Here is a 19458-nt window from a genome sequence, read left to right as displayed (position 1 = left end):
GATAACTGCAGGTGCAAGCAGTGGTCTTTTTCAGATAACAAACTAAGACATTGCCTATCCTCAGAAATAATTTTGGGTCATATCTCATGAAAACACTATTTTAGAGTAGTATGAACCTAAATTATAAAAAAACCTGATATTTTGATCTTCAGTTTTGCAATCAGTTTCATATAATTTAATCCACTGATGCATTAATGTATTCCCATTCACACAGTGGTGGTTCCTATATTATTTGCAGCAGATTTTCAAGACCTCACACAGAAATTAATTCCTCAGCTTCGCTGTTCGTGTAAAAAAACATAAACAGTTTCTTTCTCAGAGCGTGCTAACATAAGTATTTTCCTCTGGGGTACTCCACCCCTTCTTCATTCTAGGGAGTAATGGAGTTTACAGCTGCAGCACTGGAGGCAGGACCTGTATATTTCTTTGACCAGGTACTTTCTTTTATACCCAGGATATTTTTTTACCTCCCTCTTCCCCTTCACACTTCCTCCAATCTTACATTGGAAACATTCATTTTGTAGATGAAAACTAGAATGAAAGAGAGGGGCAAGAAGATACCAGAAGAACTGTCCTCATATTTCACTATGGATCTACCCACTGGCTTTACTCCCAGGTAATAGTGTGACGCTGGTAGTGGTGGGAACAAGGAAGTTTCTTTCAAGTAGTTTCTCAAGGAAACCACAAAAAGGAGTCCCAAGGTAGATGTGGCCAAGGCAGAAGGGGAGAGATGGGGGAGGCACATGACCAGAACTGGCACCCTGCCATGCAGTGTGAGCAGCGGGAGACAAGTGGGAAGGTGACAGTGTCCTATGCCTAACTCTAACTCCTTCAGGTGTGGTACCTAATGTTCATTTCTGCTGTCAACATTTCATGAGTTTAATGTATTTGACATACAAACCTTGAGCAGTTAGTTAAGGAATGGCCTTATCCTACTGTTTTGGCATGGACTGAACAACAGCACGTTGCCAGGTGCAGAGTTCTGTGGCTTTCATGAAGTTCATGTCTGCTGACTAATGTGCTGGGAGCCAGTGTTCATAGTATTCCTCTGAAGTGTGACTCCTCCGGATAACTGGGTATTAAATTCAGGTTTCATCACACTTGCTTTAAACTGATGTTTTCGTTCCAAGGACAAACCTTGTTTTGCCTAACTTGCCTTTGAATTTCAGAAATTTACTCCAGGTTGTTTCAGTCTATGAACACATTTGTGTGCACTCAAAGAATGTAAGAAGCTACCATTGAAACTGGAGGGGGTAACCATGTGGTTACAGCTAAGCTTGTGTGGGTATAGAGGCTTGAGGACCAAGATGTTTTCAGCAAACTTTCTTTGTATTTTAGATTTTAAAACTCCTAAAACGTGTTCACAAATTTTCCACATTGGGAGTCCTCTAATTAAACTGTTATATTTTAAAATAAAGATGGTCCTCTGATAACCATGGAAGGTTAGAGTTCCCAAACTGAAAAACAAAGCAAAAAAAAGCCCAACACAAAATAGTGTATATAGAATCAGCAGCTACTGGAGAAGACTTCATTAGACACTCGAAGTTTCATTACATCTAAAAGTCCTTTGCATGTCACATCTAAGAAAGCAAAGTTTTGGATTTATGTGATTACTATTTTACTGAGGCAAGAGAAAATAATTTTACATAGGATAGAAGAAATCAATGAGCATGTTACATTACCTTACATTGCACTTCAGTGGACATAGTCCAAAGCATACACTGTTCGTGCAGAGACTCCCTGGTTTGGCATTGGCTGTGCTAAATCTCCTCTGGGGTATTTCTGAGCCTGATCTAGGAGTGTCTTCCTTGGGAGGAAATGTGGCTCAGTCTCAACTGTGAAAGGGAGCACTGCCAGCCTGTCCACATGTGTTTCAGGCAGCAAAGCTAACAGGTCTCTTTCCTGTGTTCTTTAACTTTACTGCTCTCACTTAATGATACAGCTTTTTTTTCCTCCTCAGCCCAGATGAAGGCATGAATCCCATCTGTACAGGTGAGCATACAGAAAGGCATGAAGATGTTTTCTTAAACAATGATACAAGAAAAGAAAAATATCCAGTTTTGCAACAAGTGTCTTGTCATTCCCTGTGTAAAACTACTACAGAGGACACAAACCCAGAGATCTCCCAAACATCTTTGATCCCACAGGCAGATGAGGCCTCACCACTGAACATGTTGAATAAGTCTGTGGCTGCCATCATGTTACAGGAACTTGGAGAGAAGTTGCAGTTCCTTGCTAGCTATAAGACTGGCTTCCCTCAGGGACTTGTGAATGTGCTAACCTGTAGCTGGAGAGAACTCACTGAGAGGGTTGATTACCGTAAATGGCACCAGAAGTCACTAGCATACAAAAGTGTGAGATCCAGGAGAAGCCAAGCCTCAGAGGAGGTTAAGAGTGGTTCTCCAGGGTCCAAATGTACAGAGCATGAAATCACTGCCATCAGAAAAGAACAAAACAAGGACAGCTTTGCTCTACCAGCCTGCACTACAAAGGCAAAAAGAAAACCTGAAACAGCATCAAACATGCCTGCAGGAGGTGAAGGTAAGGTTGTTCTGTGTAAATGTGCTGTGTTGTAACATTTGGCTGGAAAAGGGAAAAAAGCACTTTGTGTTAAGACTACACTCTCTGTTGGCTGGGTAGGCCAATGTGCTCCACTTTATTGCTGGTTATACTGCAGTTCTCTGCAAAGCATTGTTTTAGGACATGATGAAATAGCTTTGCAGCTGAAGCAAGAGCTACAAACACTTAGAAGAACAAAGCCGGTGAAACTGGGCACTGTTTCAAACCATTTATCAAAGCATTTTTAGTCTCCTCTTTCAAGGTGAGTGATAGAGTCATAACATATTGCGCCAGTAAAAATCATTTGCATCCAGAGCATTTCATTCAGCAAGTGTCAGTAATCTCCAGTGTAGAACCATAGATTGGGGTCAAGCCTGTTCCAGCTCTCCAGGTGCCTCTGCAGTCTTCCTCTTTAAAAAAAAATAATCATCTTTATGTTTTTGAAAGCTGACTCAACCTTGCATGTATGATCATAAGCATTGCACTCTGCTTTCTTGTCTAGCTCCTGTTCTGCAAAATGATGCTGGCCAGTCACTTGTCACAATCAGCTTCTCGCTCTCATCCAACATTTGTGAGGAAAGAGGTAAGAGTAGCAGGCAGCTCGGCTGAACGGCTGGTGCTTAGCAGAGGTGGTTAGAATTATGCACTACCTGGGCAGCTGTTCTGAATGCCTGAATTAACTAAAGTATGGATTAGCATGAGAAGGGAGTAATTGTTAAGCAATAACCCTCCCTGCTTTTCGCATACAATCTGTTTTTAAATACCCAGTCCTTCTCTGATTGATCATCTGCCAACAAGGTTTTCTACATAGCAACTGCAGGTCCACTAGTCTTTGCTAGCAGAATATGCTTTGGGATATTATTTTAAGCCTGTCCCTACTGGAAACCATCTGACCACATATATTTGACTTAATAACTTTTGCTTTGAATGGGAGTACTAATGGACTAACTGAAAAGTTTTTCATAAGGCATTATACCAGTTCTGTCTAAGACGTGGACAAATTTGATGATCTGAAGGGAAAGACTGCTTACTCTGCACCTCTTGTTGGACTTCTTTAAGAACATTGCCATGTGAAAAAAAAAAGAAAAAAAGCATTTGTGCATTTTCTTCCTAATCCTGGCCATGAAGTTGGTCATGTGCCACCAGGACTGCAGAACTGAAATTCCTTGGCTGATGAAGGTTAAAAGTGCTGCAGAGACACCCAGCATTCTAGCATGGAGGATTAGCTCTATAAACATATATATGTGCAGTGAAGGGAATTATACCCTCTTCTGTTGTTTTCTGAAAATGTGGCATCCAGTTTCTTCTGGTTGTAACAAAGCAACAGCACTTCTGAAATGCTTTGCTGTAGACTCTCATGCTCTTGGTGTCTCTGAGCTATTATGTTTGCAAGAGTATTGATTCCACCTTTAGCTCTTGTGCTCACAGGCAGCCTCTTTATTCTTCTATCTCAGTGATTTCAAGATCATGCACACTTCCCTTCAGCACTCCACCAGTGGATCTGCCAGTGCACCATACAGTCAGGCAGCTGTTGGAGTTTTTTTCATCACAGATGAACACCAAAAGGGTCAAGACAACCAGCTTTCCCTAAACCATCCTTACCCTTTCCTATCTCATGGGAGCTCCCGTTTGCTTGGTCTGTCATCACAGTGAGAATGGTTGAGAATCTCCATAAGTTAAGGAACTTCTTGCTCCACACATCCACAGGCCTTCTGAAATCATCCACAAATGCTGCAAATGTGAACTAAGTAAAATACACCTGCCGTAGTGCAGCTGCAACCACAGATGTCTTACAGAAATGCATAGTAAAAGAACTCTCTGCCCCTGCTGCTCAAAGTGATGCATGGTTTAATTTTCAAACTACTTCTCCAGAGTGCTGCTGAGAATAATTTAAGGGTCTACATTACCTGCATTCTTTTTCAGCAGTGATCCTGGGCTGTAAACCAATCAAATTGTGACTGTGACTGAGGTGTGAAGTTAAGGTTGTTCGTATGAAGGTCTAGCCTGGAATTTATCTGAATAATCCATTTTTTCTGGATGACTATCTTCTTCATAGACATAATTTTCTGGTTTTCAATTCCAGGCACATACAATGCACATTCCCTCTTTCTTCCATTGTATTCTCAAGGCAAAGAATCTGTTTAATCTGTTTAAGAAGAAATTCCCAAAGCTTCAGCACTTTGTATTCATATGAATGAACCTTACTTTCTATTGACAGATGCCATAGAACAGGACTGGCATTAACATCAGTCTTTACTTATGCAGCTAATTCTGATCTCTCATTCTGTTTCTCTAGGTTGGATTTTCCAACTTGCTGACTCAAATTCTGATGATATTCACCAGAAGCTGCCTTATGTATGGACATCCAAGAGGCTAGAACAAATTAAAAAACAAATGTAATAAACTGAAGTTTTTACTTCCATAAGCAAAGTTAGAATGAATGGCAATGTTTTCATGATGTAGAATACAGATTATGGGAGACCACTTAACCAAACCAACACTCTAGTTGGGAAAGCATTATTACTTTGAAAACTAGAGTTCTGCTTAACATTTCACTATTCATGAAAGAGAAACATATACTTTTATTTTAGCTACTGGTAATGGAGAGTAAGAATTATCTCAACAGAGACATTTTCAGGGATTAGTGGTGAGACAATCTTTTCTGATTATGATTAATCTGCAGATAAACTTTCCAATAGTTGTGAAAAACTGTTTGAATATCTTTTGCAAAAGAAACCGTGCTCCATGAAAACTATTTTGCGTATTGATAATGTGCTGTGATCTGTAGCCTTTTGCCTTGCCAGGGCAAGGCCTGAAAAGAAGATTGCCATAGCATATCATGGCCAGAATCAGGCCTTTAGACTTCTTCATGCTGCTTATACTTAAGCCTTCTATTTTTATATAGCATGAGATAGTCTTAACCCCTGGACACTCCCTATAGAGAACTGGCCGTGTGTTTAAAATATATGGTAGCTTTCAAATACATCAGCCATTCTCTGAGTACCAACTATAGTGCTAAAATAGTATTAAGGGATGGAGGAGGTGTCAGAAATAGTTAAGATTTACCCTGCCTGATCAATTCTCTGAGGAGGAAGTGCTGGAACTTATAAAGCAGGCTAGGTTTAAATGAAAAAAATCTTTGCTGATAACTAATTATAAGCATTAATTACTTACAAGGACAGTTATTAAAGTTAACCTGTATAATTTTGTATCTACAGCACAGTTGCTGAATTTCAGCTGTACATATTTAACTGACAGTTCCTGTACACTGCCAAATATATAAACATATTCAGATTTAATAAAATCAGCATTGTATCTTAGGTGAAAAATCATCATTCCTAATAATAGATTTAGCAACTAGTGGCTGTATAAAATCAAGCAGTTTGTGGTGTTTAAGAGTGTATATGCTACCATGCGTTGTACACTGTACAATATAGTACACTAGCATATTATTCATTGTGGAATGGGTTATTACCACAGCTTTATTCCTTGGGGAAATGAGTAGCCCGAAGTCCAAAGGAATTGATCTGCAGCAAAAAACTCATCTGTTTTTGTTGTTTATTGTTTGCAAACACATTATATAGCTATTGTATGTCTGCTTCCAATAGCTATATAATGTGTTCACAAAGCCAAGAGAAAGAAAAGCAACAGAAAAGCTTAATATTTGAGGATTATACTGGAAACATCATATTTTCTGATTATTTCAATGGATACTGTTGTCTTCCCACCCATGAGACATATCGTGTCTCCCTACAGGCAAGATGTTCCTTTCACAGGACCTGAGCGTGTTTGCAGGATTTGCAAACCCTGTTGGCCCTTCAAGTGGGAAGTAAAATGCTGTTCCTCATATTGCAGTACCCTGATGCTGTCACCAGATTCCTGTGTCAATGCTATGAGAGTTGGCTTAGTGTTCTTGAATATTTATGCTTAGCCTGGTCAGCAAGAAGTTTATACAGAGCAATATTTTAGGCAAAATTGAAACAGCAAGAAATATTGGCTTAAAGACAAAAATATTCCTTTGATTTCTAACAGCTAATGTTTTATATAATTAGCTTTCCTCAAAATTGATCAGCGTTTGTGCTCATTTTTTTCTTTAATGCTATTGTGATGACCTGCATATTTTTATAACTGTTTGAAGACTTACTTAACAGATAAACATATGGATGCATGTGCTCATGTATACACATGTAGAACAGAACGTCTAATTGAAAAGGAGGTCAGCCAAAGGCCAGCAGGACCAAATAACTGTCTCCTAGGTTTGAGTTAATTTAGCCAGCCTCAAACTCTCTGTGCTTCTTTCTTATGATCAGTCATGGGACTGAAGTAGATATAAATTTGGCTGTTTGATAATGAAATTTTTAAATATTTAAGTATTGTTCTTTCTCAGAAGGTTGAAGTAAGCAATAGTAATGAAGAGTAGCACAATAGATGTATGAAGTACAGGATAGTGAAGGTGAAGAAAAAAAAAATCAAGCGTACAGACTTTCAACAGGGATAAAGTTGGCTGCTCCTCACAATCAAAGGGTCTCTGCTATGTATGTGTAGAGGGTTGGTGCAGTCAGTTCTAGCGCCAGCTTAACCACAGCTGACTTACGTGATCTTGGGCAACTTACTTGACCCCTTTCTATCTGAAAGTAATGTGTTAAATAATATTTATCACCAATATTTACAAAGTTCATCAGGATTCTCATGTGAAAAACAGTTTAGAAGAATGCAAAATCATATTGTTAGCTATAGAGAGGTCCTAATGAGAGGTTATTGATAAAACAGATATCTGCCACGTCAGGCTGATACTGCTTGGGGAGGGAATTGGGCAATCAGCAGGTTCTGCATGAAGTAGGAAGGAGGAGAAGAACAATCATTTGGGCACATTTTACTCATACTGTAGCTGAAGATACAAACCTAGTGACTTGCTAAGGTAATTGTAAGTGCAGAATAGCTGAGACTTTAAACCAGAAATTTTCACTGTCACTCACACTGGCCATGCTGATCAGTAAGAAGTCTGAACCTCCATACTCTATTGCAACTCATGGGCTGAGTCCATTGACAAAGCACTGAAATGTCTGTAACAAAATCAACAGGCAATGGGGCTGTTCACTGACATTTGTGAGGCTGTCTGAATTCCTAGCTAAATTAGTAACCTTGATCATTTCTATCTTAGCTGAGAAGCTCACAAGTCAAAGTATGTTTTCTGCTTAGGTCAAACGTCATTCTAAATTAATGGAAGTCTTGCCTGAGGATTCTGCTTAGCAAGAGCTAATCAGAGGTATAATTTTTTTCCTCCCTCAGAGAAGAGCAAACATCCAAGCTGAGGGAAGTGGGATTTGACAAACCAATTATTCTCCGGCATTACGGTGATCACAGAGAAGAAACTTTCTCCAAGACATGGAAGGTTCAGACTGGCATGACTGTCACACCAGAGCTGACATACGGCAAACCTGAGATCCCAGGGGCTGAGAAAGCAGCACAGAGAAAACTGCACTACGGGCTGAATGATGGCTCATCTTTCATTTAATATCCTTTCCCTTTACACAGCACATGTGAATTCTAGCAAGAGTGTGAGAGGTAGAGGGAGAACTTCTGCAGGGGGAAGACTCAGAATTAATGTGTGGCTGAACAGCTTCTAAGACTCAGCTACATGAAAAAGAACAAGACATCATTCTTTTGTTTGTTTCTTATCAGACTGTATTTATATCATGCCAGAGCTATAGCCAGGTAGTCAGATTATAACAACAAAGCCTAGTATGTGTCAGGTGAGTGGACATGCCTCAGAAAGAAATATTCCAGAATGAAAAATGCAGTTACGAATTAATGGCATCAAACTGCAATACAATTAGAGTATTACCTTGTCTTGAACAAAGATCACTGTATCAGTTGTGGTCATCAAACTGGATTAGGAACAGTCTGCTCTGTCACAGGGAAAACCACCAAAGATACTGTGCTTCATAAATATATTTCTGATTCATATGTTGCTCCTGCAAAGGTAACTTTTGGCCTGTACCAGCCATGTTAGCTTAGTCAGCTGGGTGGATTTTGTACTGAGACCTCTGCCCATCCTCCATCTCTCCCAACCCACTTGTTCAAGGAAGTACATGACTAGGTTAGTAGCTTCACTTACCCGTATGGATCTGGACCTAGGATATAGAGCTGATAGGGTTACTCCCCATGTTCTCTGCAAGGGCATGTAACAGAAGCCATAACACTGGAGAATGATAACAAGTTAACCCCTTGACTCTCATTTTAGCTATCCTTCTGAGTACCTTGCTGTTTGCCAAAGCTGCTGCAATCTCCCATGTGGGGGTTTCTATACCAACATATTTAGCCCTTCTCCGGATCACTCTATAGTTGGAACTTTCACCCCGTTTGGACATGGCAGCATCTGCCTTCCTGGCAGGTGAGTAGATGCACTATGAGCACTTGCTTGATGCTGCAAATCAGAGCAGAGAAGCTATAAAAGGATGTGAACAATATTCAAAACCATCATGGACATGAGAAAAGTGATATGTTGTGTGACACAATTTTTTTTCTGCAGCTTAGAGTCGTATCTTAGTTGGGTGTCTATAGGTTGGGTTTATTTAGGTTCACTGTTTTTCATCTGCCCTTTTCACTCAAAAAAGTAAAGCCAGGCACAGTATTTGGTGACCAAACTTTTGTTCAGACAGACTGCTTGTCCATGGAGAGTTTGGCATTGGAGGAGATTGACATCTACATGTGTGGGAAGATGAAAAGCAACACTTCCATCTTGCTTGCAGGTCACCTGGAGGTGAAGGAACCTGGAGGTGCAGGAACCTGTCCTCTCTACGAGTCCCCTCTAGGAGTCAAACGCCACCGTTTTTTCAAGCAGCCCAAAAGCACTATGTTATCTAAATTGCTAAGCTAGACAGAAATCACTTTGAAGATTGAATTTCCCATTTGTGAAACCAATACTATGAGGACAGGATGCACTTTGGCTTACTAGAAAATTTACGCATACAAAGGAGACAGCAGGCAATTGGGAACCAACCTTCTGGCTGCCTTGAATGCATGATGTCAGCTGCAGATGGATGTTCCACACAGACACCCTCTTGTCCCCTCCACCCCTGCTGCTTCTTAGTGCCTCACAATGTAGTTCATTTTACAGGTCGTAAAAAGAGCTGATCAAATGCTACTTACTCTATGTGTTGTTCAATTATCATTATTATTTTCTGTATTAAAAATAATTGGCATAACTTTATGGAGAAATTAGAGCTACTGACCTAATCTGGAATAATTTACACACAACAAAGAACTTGGTTCTTAAAGAACCTTTGTGCCTGGCCACCACCAAATATTTGCAGAGTTGTTTGGTCCCTGCCTCTGTTTATAAGTATCTGAGCAACTTCTCTAAGTCTCTTCCAGCTCCTTTTTCTATGCTCTGTTTTTAATAAGGATGGAAATTAAGACTATAATTGTCTTCACTAGATCTTAGTTAGATGCATGTTTTAAGAAAAGTCCTTTAAAAAGTAGGTTTTACTCATGGTTTTAAATTTTCGTCTTGATTCTATTTCTTTTGCTAGGTTTCATTTATTCTCCCAGGTTTGTGTTACACCATCTTGTTAAAACAGTTGCAAGGATTTGTTTGGATACTTATCCTATACAGTTTTCTTCCTTTTGTGGGAGGGTCCCCTATCTAAAGGGGCATAGATCGGTCTGTTGTTAAAAACCTTTCTAACGAAAGCTGCAGGATAAACACTGATATTCTCAATATCATCTGTGTCAATTTCAAATGCAGCTGTAAAGAGCAGATCCCCACTTGTGGAAAGCATACACACAGGTGATTTCCTCTGAAGTTTCAGGCCCACCAGAGCGTGTAAAATAAACATCAATAGTTCTCTTTTGGATAATGTTACTATCTGTTGATATCTCTCTGTGTAGTTCTCTGCACCTCTACATGATATGAACAAAGATTATCATTGATTCCTACTTACAGCACAGTCTTTTCCTTGGTTTTCCTCTTTTATGCCCCTTTAGTGACGTTGTACTCAAGTACTAGTGACTAGTACTCAAGACATCTGGCATCAGAATTTCATACTCTGCATAGAGGAACAGTAGCTAAAAATGAGGGATGCATTAACTTGCAGCTGCTTTCATTTTTAAAGAAGTCAAGTTCATTGGCTTACCATCCTGAATGAGCTCTTGGGATTGGAGGAATATGTTTTATTTGAGCTGTGCAGAGAAGGATTGTTCTGCTCTTGTATAAAAGGACTTTAAAAGGAGTTAAATGCCCTCATAGCTAGTGGGAGGAGCTGGCCCTCCTTTATTTAAAAAAAAAAAAAAAAAAGTCTTGGAGTCCAAAATATTAAAAAAAACCCTTTTTAAACAATTCTCAATTAGGATATGAAATCAAATCGAGCAAATTTACCTACACTGGCCAACCTTACATTATGGAAAAGCAAGCAAAAGTACATAGAAAATATAAAGCATTAAATATCAGGATTCCTGGTGCTTCTTGCTTTGTCCTTGTTAATATGTATGTATTTATTTTTCAAAACCCAGTGGAAACTCAAGAAAAACATATTTTTTATTAAAGATTTGGCTGCTGTATTCATTTAGGTTGTGAGAAAAAACAGGAAATCCACAACTATGCCTGGTGCTTTAAACAATAAACCCCAAATTCTCCAATCCCCTGTGTCCAGGGAAGATGATCAACACACAGAATCCATTTAAAAAAACTTTGGTGATCTGAGGACCTTTTCTGTGTGTTTCAAAATTTATGTCTTTCTGCAGGTCACCAAGTGTTACTTGCTTACAGGTAGATAAAAGAAGCATCAGAATACATATTATTCTTAATAAATATTAAAGATAGAGACAGAAAAATGTTCCTGAAACTGTCAAATGAAGTCCCATCTACATGCCATTTTACCTTATTTGTTTCATCCTTTAAATTTACAATAGAATTTGAAGTGTTTTAGAACTCCTAGGAATGTACTAGTAAGTGGAAATAGCATTAAAATCACACCATTTGACACCAGTTTCTTTTTAATTTGAATTATTAAAACAAGAACCGAACCCAACTCTTTTGTCTGTATCACAGGGACAGTAATTTATACCTGCCTCACAGGCCTGTAGCATGAGAAAAGCTTGATGAAGGAGCGGATATGCAAAGTGACTTTTTAATTAAAGACTCATAGATCAAAGAGAGCTTCTTGGATTGCTTAGGCTTTACTGAGATACACCAGGAAAAACAGGTTTCATATTTCTGCTTGTTTACAGCAACACCGTAACAGTGATGTTTAATCAAGACGGAGGTCTGGTGACTAATAAAGATGAAGAAATGGTCAGAGAATGGAAATGGCCTGGGGATGGCAAGCTTGCCCAGCCAGTTATAGCACAGGTGATATTTATTGCTTTACTTTTCTTAGTGTTGTTCTTAGCTTTTTTTTTTTTTTTTTTTTTTTTTAATTTCACATCTTCTGGTCTCTCTGAGGTGTCTTAATTGCAAGGAACATGATGCTTTTCTTCTTTCTTCTTTTACACATTGTTTACAGAAAATGGCTGTCCCAACAGCCTCTACGTGAGTGGGTATCTTAGCCTCTGTTTTACTCAAGTGGCATCTTAGTGAGAAGAAGGAAAAGCAAATTGATTGGAACTGTGGTAATTCAGGATTTCAATAGAACAGAGGCACATCCTCCCTGCTGGAAGCATCTTGGAAGTGTCTTTTCTGAGCTTGGGAATATGAATGAGCCATTCCTCATGTTCAGTAGCAGGCAGTTGTTTGCCTTATTTCAGCTCTGATCCAATTTCAGCTGAAGTCCATGAAAAGTTTCCCACTGCTTTGTAGTTACCAGAGCGGGGCCTAGCATGTTGCAAAAATACCAAAAACAAAGGTAAAACATTTGTGACCAAGTCAGTAAGCGTGCCTTCAGGCGCAGAGTTTGTAAACACACCCATTATTTACAGGAGTTGGATCAGGTGATTTTTCTATTCTTTGCTACCTAATATAGAGCTACTGGCATCATGCTTAGTATTTTATACAAGGCATACATAAGGCCCTGACGGAATGACAGGTAGCCAAATCTGTGCCAGGTTTTCTTTACTTGGCTCCTACTACCAGGTTGGCAGCTGACATGAAGCAGTAACTTCAAACAAATAGCAATAAAATTTTTACAGGTGTCGTGACTGTTTCATATAGGCAGATATTCTCATTTGGATCTGGAGTTTTTTCTGTAAACTTACTTTTGTTTATTCTATAAAATCTGGAAGAGTTTGAGACTTCAAAAATACCATGCCATATCTGCAGTTTTGGTTTTTACAAAGACTGCAAAATTAAAGCAGATAATTATTGAAACAGTTTTGGTTATCAAATACAGATTATGGAATGTTACAGATTATAGAATGTGACTTATGTGCTATATCAGATTAACTGGACATTCTTGAAGAGCCATCTGAGAATGGAAATTAGTTTAGTAAAGCTGTTAGGTTTTGCAACATTTTGAATGGGTAGGAGTGTCAGAGGCTGGAAAAGGCTGGTGCAAAGTGGTTTTGGATTAGATGGAAGTCATTCCAAGTCCTCTGCTTGCTCTCACCAGGGCTTTCTTCATGGTCTATGTGCACAGACAATGCTAGTGGCTTTAGTGACCATAATTTTAAGAAAGTACTTTGTATGTGTCAAAATGCTAATTCTTTACTGGGGACTAAACATTGTCCAAATCCCGCCTACTGGCACCAACAACAGTATGTAAAGGGCAAGCAAGGACTCGAGCTTCCCGAGTCTGTCCATGTCTGACTCCACAGCCTCTGCCTCAGAAGTGTACATGCTTTCCTGAGCGGTTTGAGAGGTAGGAGAGTTTCTCAGGTCTTCCGGCTGTACAGCATCACCTTCCAAAACATGCACAGTGGTGGTGCAGTTGCTTTGGGCAGGAGTTACCCAGACAAACGGCTGGGACCTGTCTCTGCCCACAGTTCTTATGCTACAGCTTTGTAGGATCAAATGAGAGTGACAGCATTAAAACTTGTTTGTAGATTTACGCCTGGAGAAATTGATCATTCCCTCACCTATGACCAACTGTCTTGGATAACCCTTTGAGACTTCAGTCTGTCTCTTCCATCCAAACATAAATACGAAAACTTCTTTGAGTTAATACATCTCCTTTTTTTGCTCTTTCAGGTTAATGAATACATCACAGTGAGGATTGCAGGGCGCTTTGCAATTAGCTTGGTCTACAAGTGGCAACATGAAAGTGTGTGCTTGTCTTTGTCACCGCTGCAGGGTGCGGCTCTTCCACAGTTAGAAGAATTGGTATGTCATAACTGCTACAGTATTGCATTTTATGAAGGCCCTTTAAAAATATTATTTGCTCTGCAAACTCTGGAACTGATGAGCTTTCCCATAAAATACACTTCCCAAGTTTATTTCCTTTTAAGTGTGCTAAGTGCAATGCCACAGAGTGATCGAGTAAGAGCTTCTAGCGATTAAATATAAACTCCAGTGGATTTATGCCAATGTCTACCTACTATAGGTCTGACAGTTACTTCTATGTACTTAGGTTCCTATTTCTGCCTTTTTTTTTCTGACTGATTTCCTTAATTATTTAATGCATTCCCTGCTCACAGCTTTTGGTGGTTGAGTCCTTACCACCCTACATCCAGTGTTTATAGGTGCAGCTAGAACACAGATTAAATGCCAGCAGAACAAGCTTTCCTATACAGAAGAATGGAGAATTTGAGCCTCTCTCAAAGTAAAACTAGGGAAGATGAAACACCATGAGGAATTCACTGAATACCTTTCCCTGGTGGAATTGGAAGGGTCACTGCTCTGAGGGACTACAAGGAACTAGGGAAAATTGGTGTAGCAGGAATAAGTCTTTTAGCTCATTCCCACCCTTGAGTAGGTGTTTAGAATGTATGCAATTCTCAGTTCAGACCTACTTCTTTACATACATAGCCTTCCTTGACACAGCACTAAGGTGGAGAATTTGACTGTAAGAGGATTTGACTTTAAATAGCTGACATAGCAAATTCCACCTGGAAAAAAGTACAGAAAATCTATGGCAGACAGCTAAGGTATGAGTCACAGAGAACCTGTGTCTTTAGTTACCCTACTGGCATGGGGGTGTGTCAGTAAAAACTTATGAAGAAGGTATGACCAGAAGCTTTTATTGAGTAATTTTAGTTTGATTATGGGTCTCTACTCTTTAAGACTCCAGACTGACTCATTAAGAGATACCCCAGCAACACACACCTGATGTATATAGTACTCTGTAATCTTACTGTCCTCCTTCCTCCAAGCAGATCTATGTCATTTTAAACACTACTGGTCCAAAAGAACCAAATATTTTGAAAGGTCAGGCTTTTTTGAAAATGGATATCAGAAGGTGGCATTTGCTCACATCAGAATATCAGCTGTAGTTAGTGGCATTTTTAATACTTGTACCTGTTATTTCATTATAGATTATCTGACAACATCAAAAGTGGTCTAAATTTGAGGTAAATCAGCATTTGTATTTGTACTTTGCCCTTTGTTTCTTATTAATGAAAATTATCTTTCCTCTGAATTTTAAACAGTGCTTCTTACTTATAGTCAGCAAGAATCTCTCTCTCACACAATTAATCTTCTTGTCTTCCAAAAATAATCTCCACTTACAGCAATTAAAATAGCTCTGATTTTTGTTCAGTTGTCAGCAATCCAAATAATTAAAGACACTGCACAGTAAAACCTCATAAAACAACAAATATTTAAATGCCACACAATGAAAACTGAATCATCATAGCAGAAGTGATGAATATTTTCTTTAAAGCCAGTTAAGCATACTGGGTATTTATTCACTGGGTAGATTCTTTATTCACTTGTCTTTATTCAAGTGATAGATTCTAAGAGTAGTATCATTCTTTTTGGAGTCTTTCGTGTCAGTCTGTGCTCTCTATGAAGAGAGTTCTTCACCCCAAGAACTCTCCTGCACTAGGCATGGTGATTGATTGTTACAAGGAGTTAGACAGTAGACAACATAATCCATATTCTGCTGCTGGCTACACCTTTAGAAACCAGTTAATCCTTTCAACTCTTTCTGCCCTAAGTAAGCATAATCAGAGATCATTAAAACCAGATCTATTGCCACTACCTGTCACCTAGTAGTTCCCTTGCATCTATATTTTCCACCAGCAGAAAATTATTTTCTTCAACGCTGAGATAATTTGGACAAACTACGGGAAATTTAGAGGAGATTAGAATTCATTCTGAGGAAATCCTTGTCTCTCTAGCCCTCCAATATGTTAAGCCACAGAGACTTTGTGTTCATTTCTCCTGAAAGGGCTAGGTTTGCAGGGCAAATCTGAAAGAGAAAGAGGAATATTTTCAAATTATATACATGTATATATAATTTAAATTAATAGTCTCACTGCGGCATGGTAGAATCTGTAACGTTTTTAGAGAATACAGAATGTTCGCATGCAAACTAAGATTTTGTTAAAAAGAAATAAAGCTAGTTACATTAACCTTCAGCGAGTAAACTGACAAATTGCATGTAAAGAAGCAGATATTAGGCTGATTTTTTATTTGAAATTAACAAGACCAAAATCTGCACAGAATGAAAAATACACTTCAGTGTTAACTGGAGAGAATCCTACAGCTCTGGAGAAGAGTGGGTTATCTGGTATCTACTCCAATTCAAAAAATTGGGGGAACAAAAATAAAACCACAGTAGTCCTGCCATAGCTACCTTCTGGCTGAAAAAAAAAAAAGAACCTCAAGGGGCACAATATTAAAAATGTTTCTTTTTAATTTAAGAGTATTTTATTTAAGGTATGAAGTAGAGATTCTGTGTGGAATTAATTTCATATTAATTTGAGGTTACATTATGTATATTTTTCAGAGGGGCCTAGCCATCTTAGTTGTTAATTTTCATTTTCCGTAGTTATCAAGGGCTTTTTCAAACATACGCTGATATATGACTTATTGTTTGTAAAATGTTATTGCATGTATCATGCCGTTACTACGTATGTTCAGAACAAATTAAAGGGTAGACCATTTGTTTGGAATGCAAACATTCTAGATGCAGTGAAAAATCTAGCAGTTATATCTGCTTCATGCTTTTTTTTTTTTTTTTTTTTTTGCATAGCACAAAGCACTATCTTCTTTGGCCACTGGAGTTTTCATGAGCTCAGCCAAGCAGACAAATACTAACTCTGTCTGCTCTGCTTTTCAGTATTTATACTTCGTTTTGTCCATGCTAGAAGAGGGCAGGACTTACTATTGCAACCATTCTCCAGTGATGGTTGAGTTGGCTAAAAAAGTTTCTTTTAAAATTACACCTCGTTCTAGCAATAACTTGTACTCAGAAGGTGTTTGTATCTCAGAGGCATTTAATAGTGTTATGCCAGTGTCAACACCATTAAACACCAGATGGAATCATTAAGTTCTTTAATTTGTTTTTTCCATTGTTATTTTTTTAAAGCCAAAGTTGACAGAGCTGTTGGTGAAAAATGAAGTTCCAGAGGCAACTTTAAGCCACATAAATGACATCAGTGCAGCCAGAGAACTGAGGAATTTGCAGAAGAAGATCCGGAGCACTGTGGATGACTGGCTGCGGTATTATCGCACAGCCCTAGGTCAGGCACGGTCAGAAACCAGCTGGGGAAGTGGTTTTAGGAGCTTGTTTCTCTATCAGCAGGTACCAGAGCAGACTAAATAGTCCTCTGAAAATCAGCCCCAGACTGACCACTAGAGAATGCAGACACTGCTGGTTTGAACACTGAACTAGAAAGGAGGCAAATGGGCGACCTGTTACTCAAATTGGCGAGCAGGTATTTGAGATACATAGTTCTGCTGAGGTCAGCAGGTGTTTCTATGCTGAGTGTTTGCATACAGCATGGCATTGAAATTGCCAGGCAAGTGCTGAAGAAGCCCACCCCACAACCGACAGCAGTGGAGCTGGGTCAGAGTGCCACCAGATTCGAGCTCATCAGTCCTACAGGGGCTGGGCCATTTAGCACAGACACAGCAGCCTGTTAACACACTGTACTGTTCCCAGGACCATGCCCTGTGTAGATCCTTGAGATACATTTGGGCTGAACAGACAGTGAATTTCAGTCCTGTACTGAGGAAACTGCTGGGGACAATGGGACAGGTAATGACCTCTGTGATTTCCTACTTCCCTGGTAGTGCAGCTTTTGTTAGAATGAGACTGTGGAGATGGATGAAGAAGGGTTTGGAAAAGAGGAGGAAAAAAAAGGTGTATAGTAACTACTAACCTTTTTTGAAGACTGTTGCTCTATATGCATTAGCTATAACATTTAAATGAACTATCTGATACTGTAATCCACTGTGAGTTCATATAACTCCTGACAGTATGAAAGCCAGCCTGGGCAGAAGGCTAATATAAACTTGATTTCAGCCTTGAATGGAATGAAATTAATTTAGAGAGCTCACGCTGGTGCATTACATGGGAATTATTCTGTGAGTGCTTGATACATAAAAGCCTCCTTAATAATACAAACAAAAGCTATAAGAACATGCTCCAGTTTACTGAACGTGGTTCAGTAAAATTGGCACTGCCTGAATTCTGTATCTTTGCTGATTAAATTAGTAAACTATTCATTCCATATATTGGCGACCTCTTATGGGGTCTTGTTCTTTTGGCAGGATTCATTTTCCCTCTTCTACCTTGTCAACATTATTGTCAACACTGATAATTTTTTTCGTCTGGATTGTAATCTAGCCACCAGAAAAACCTGCCAACCTACCAATTAGTTATACCTAATCCAACAGTAGATAACTGGTTCTGGGCAGGAAGAGGGAGGTATGAAAGGGTGAGAATCAGATTTAAGATCTACCACCCGAGTTAAGCCTTTGGCCTTAGCAGGCCAAGGAAGGTGATTCTTTTCCCCTACTTAGCACTAGTGAGGCCACACCTGGAGTCCAGTTTTGCGCTCCCCAATACAAGAGAGGCAAAGATATATTGGAGAGAGTCCAGTGAAGGGCTGTGAAGATGGTTAAGGGACTGGAGCATCTCTCCTGTGAGGAAAGGCTGAGAGAGCTGGGACTGTTCAGCATGGAGAAGAGAAGGCTTGGGGGGATCTCCTCAATAGATGTAAATACCTCAAGGGAGAGTGCAAAGAGGACAGAGCCAGGCTTTTTTCAGTCGTGCCCAGTGACCACAGGCCATGGGCTCAAACTGAAACACAAGAGTTTCCTTCTGAACATCAGGAAACACTTTTTTTACTGAGCACTAGCACAGATTGCCCAGAGAGGTTGTAGAGTCTCCCACCTTGGAGATACTCAGAAGCCATCCAGTGATTGTCCTGGGCAATTGGCTCTAGATGGCCCTGCTAGAGCAGGGGGGTTGCACCAGGTAATCTCCAGAGGTCCCTTCCAGCCTCAACCATTCTGTGATTCTGTAAATCTATGATTAACTTTGACTATTACTTTTCCAGTTTGGATCACGCAGCAGATGAGTTACATTTATAAGTGCAAAAACGCCATCAGTAATCAAATCAGGGCCTACTTTGTCACTGATTTCAGCAGTGGTGATGTATTTCAGGAATTGACCGCATATGCCTTCAGAAAATGTCTGACCTTCCTCTGCGACCCTTAAGGAAGGGCACAATTCAGTCTGCAGATGCTCTCCCAGTTACTTCAGGTTTGCAGAGATCACAAGGGAAGAGGAAAGAGAACAGCCAAGCTCCCAAGTCAGAAACTCCTCTCCTTCTATATCAAGTGCAGTCGGCTCCTCCTTACAGCATGCAGCAGGAACCATACTCTTACCCTCTCAGGTAAATGAGGGGGATAAGGGGAGGAGATGAAAGAACTACTTTTCTCCCAAGTCACAAGTCACTAAATGGTTCTTTTATGATCACTTACTTACACCACACAGTAAGAATTTACCTCCCTTTTCCATGAGATGTTGTTATCAGTACCTCAGAGCCTTCATATATCCCTGTATGATA

The 19458-nt window shown here is 39.5% G+C and overlaps 2 protein-coding genes across 4 annotated transcripts in view; both read left to right on the top strand.

Moving 5' to 3' along the window:
- Window positions 1-307: 307 nt before the first annotated feature.
- LOC142600060 (uncharacterized) lies at window positions 308-8074 on the top strand. The gene is made up of 6 exons (XM_075742872.1): window positions 308-434; window positions 525-616; window positions 1961-2541; window positions 3062-3142; window positions 4856-4955; window positions 7849-8074. The coding sequence occupies exons 1-6, from the start codon at window positions 381-383 to the stop codon at window positions 8072-8074; spliced, it is 1134 nt and encodes a 377-aa protein (XP_075598987.1). The 5' UTR covers window positions 308-380.
- The window catches only part of LOC142601066 (uncharacterized protein C3orf20-like), a 47724-nt gene continuing 36118 nt past the window's right edge, over window positions 7853-19458 (top strand). For all 3 annotated transcript variants that reach the window (XM_075748951.1, XM_075748958.1, XM_075748967.1), the window contains exons 1-5: window positions 7853-8953; window positions 11791-11911; window positions 13685-13816; window positions 16968-17121; window positions 19053-19284. In XM_075748951.1, the coding sequence (XP_075605066.1) occupies window positions 11807-11911; window positions 13685-13816; window positions 16968-17121; window positions 19053-19284 (623 nt within the window). In that variant the 5' untranslated portion in view covers window positions 7853-8953; window positions 11791-11806. The remainder of the gene's footprint in view (window positions 8954-11790; window positions 11912-13684; window positions 13817-16967; window positions 17122-19052; window positions 19285-19458) is intronic.

This window comes from Balearica regulorum, chromosome 1, assembly GCF_011004875.1.
Source record: "Balearica regulorum gibbericeps isolate bBalReg1 chromosome 1, bBalReg1.pri, whole genome shotgun sequence".
In the NCBI taxonomy this organism is placed as follows: Eukaryota; Metazoa; Chordata; class Aves; order Gruiformes; family Gruidae; genus Balearica; species Balearica regulorum.
The sequence above is the reverse complement of the archived record's forward strand: the minus strand, read 5'-3'. Positions and strand labels throughout refer to the sequence as shown.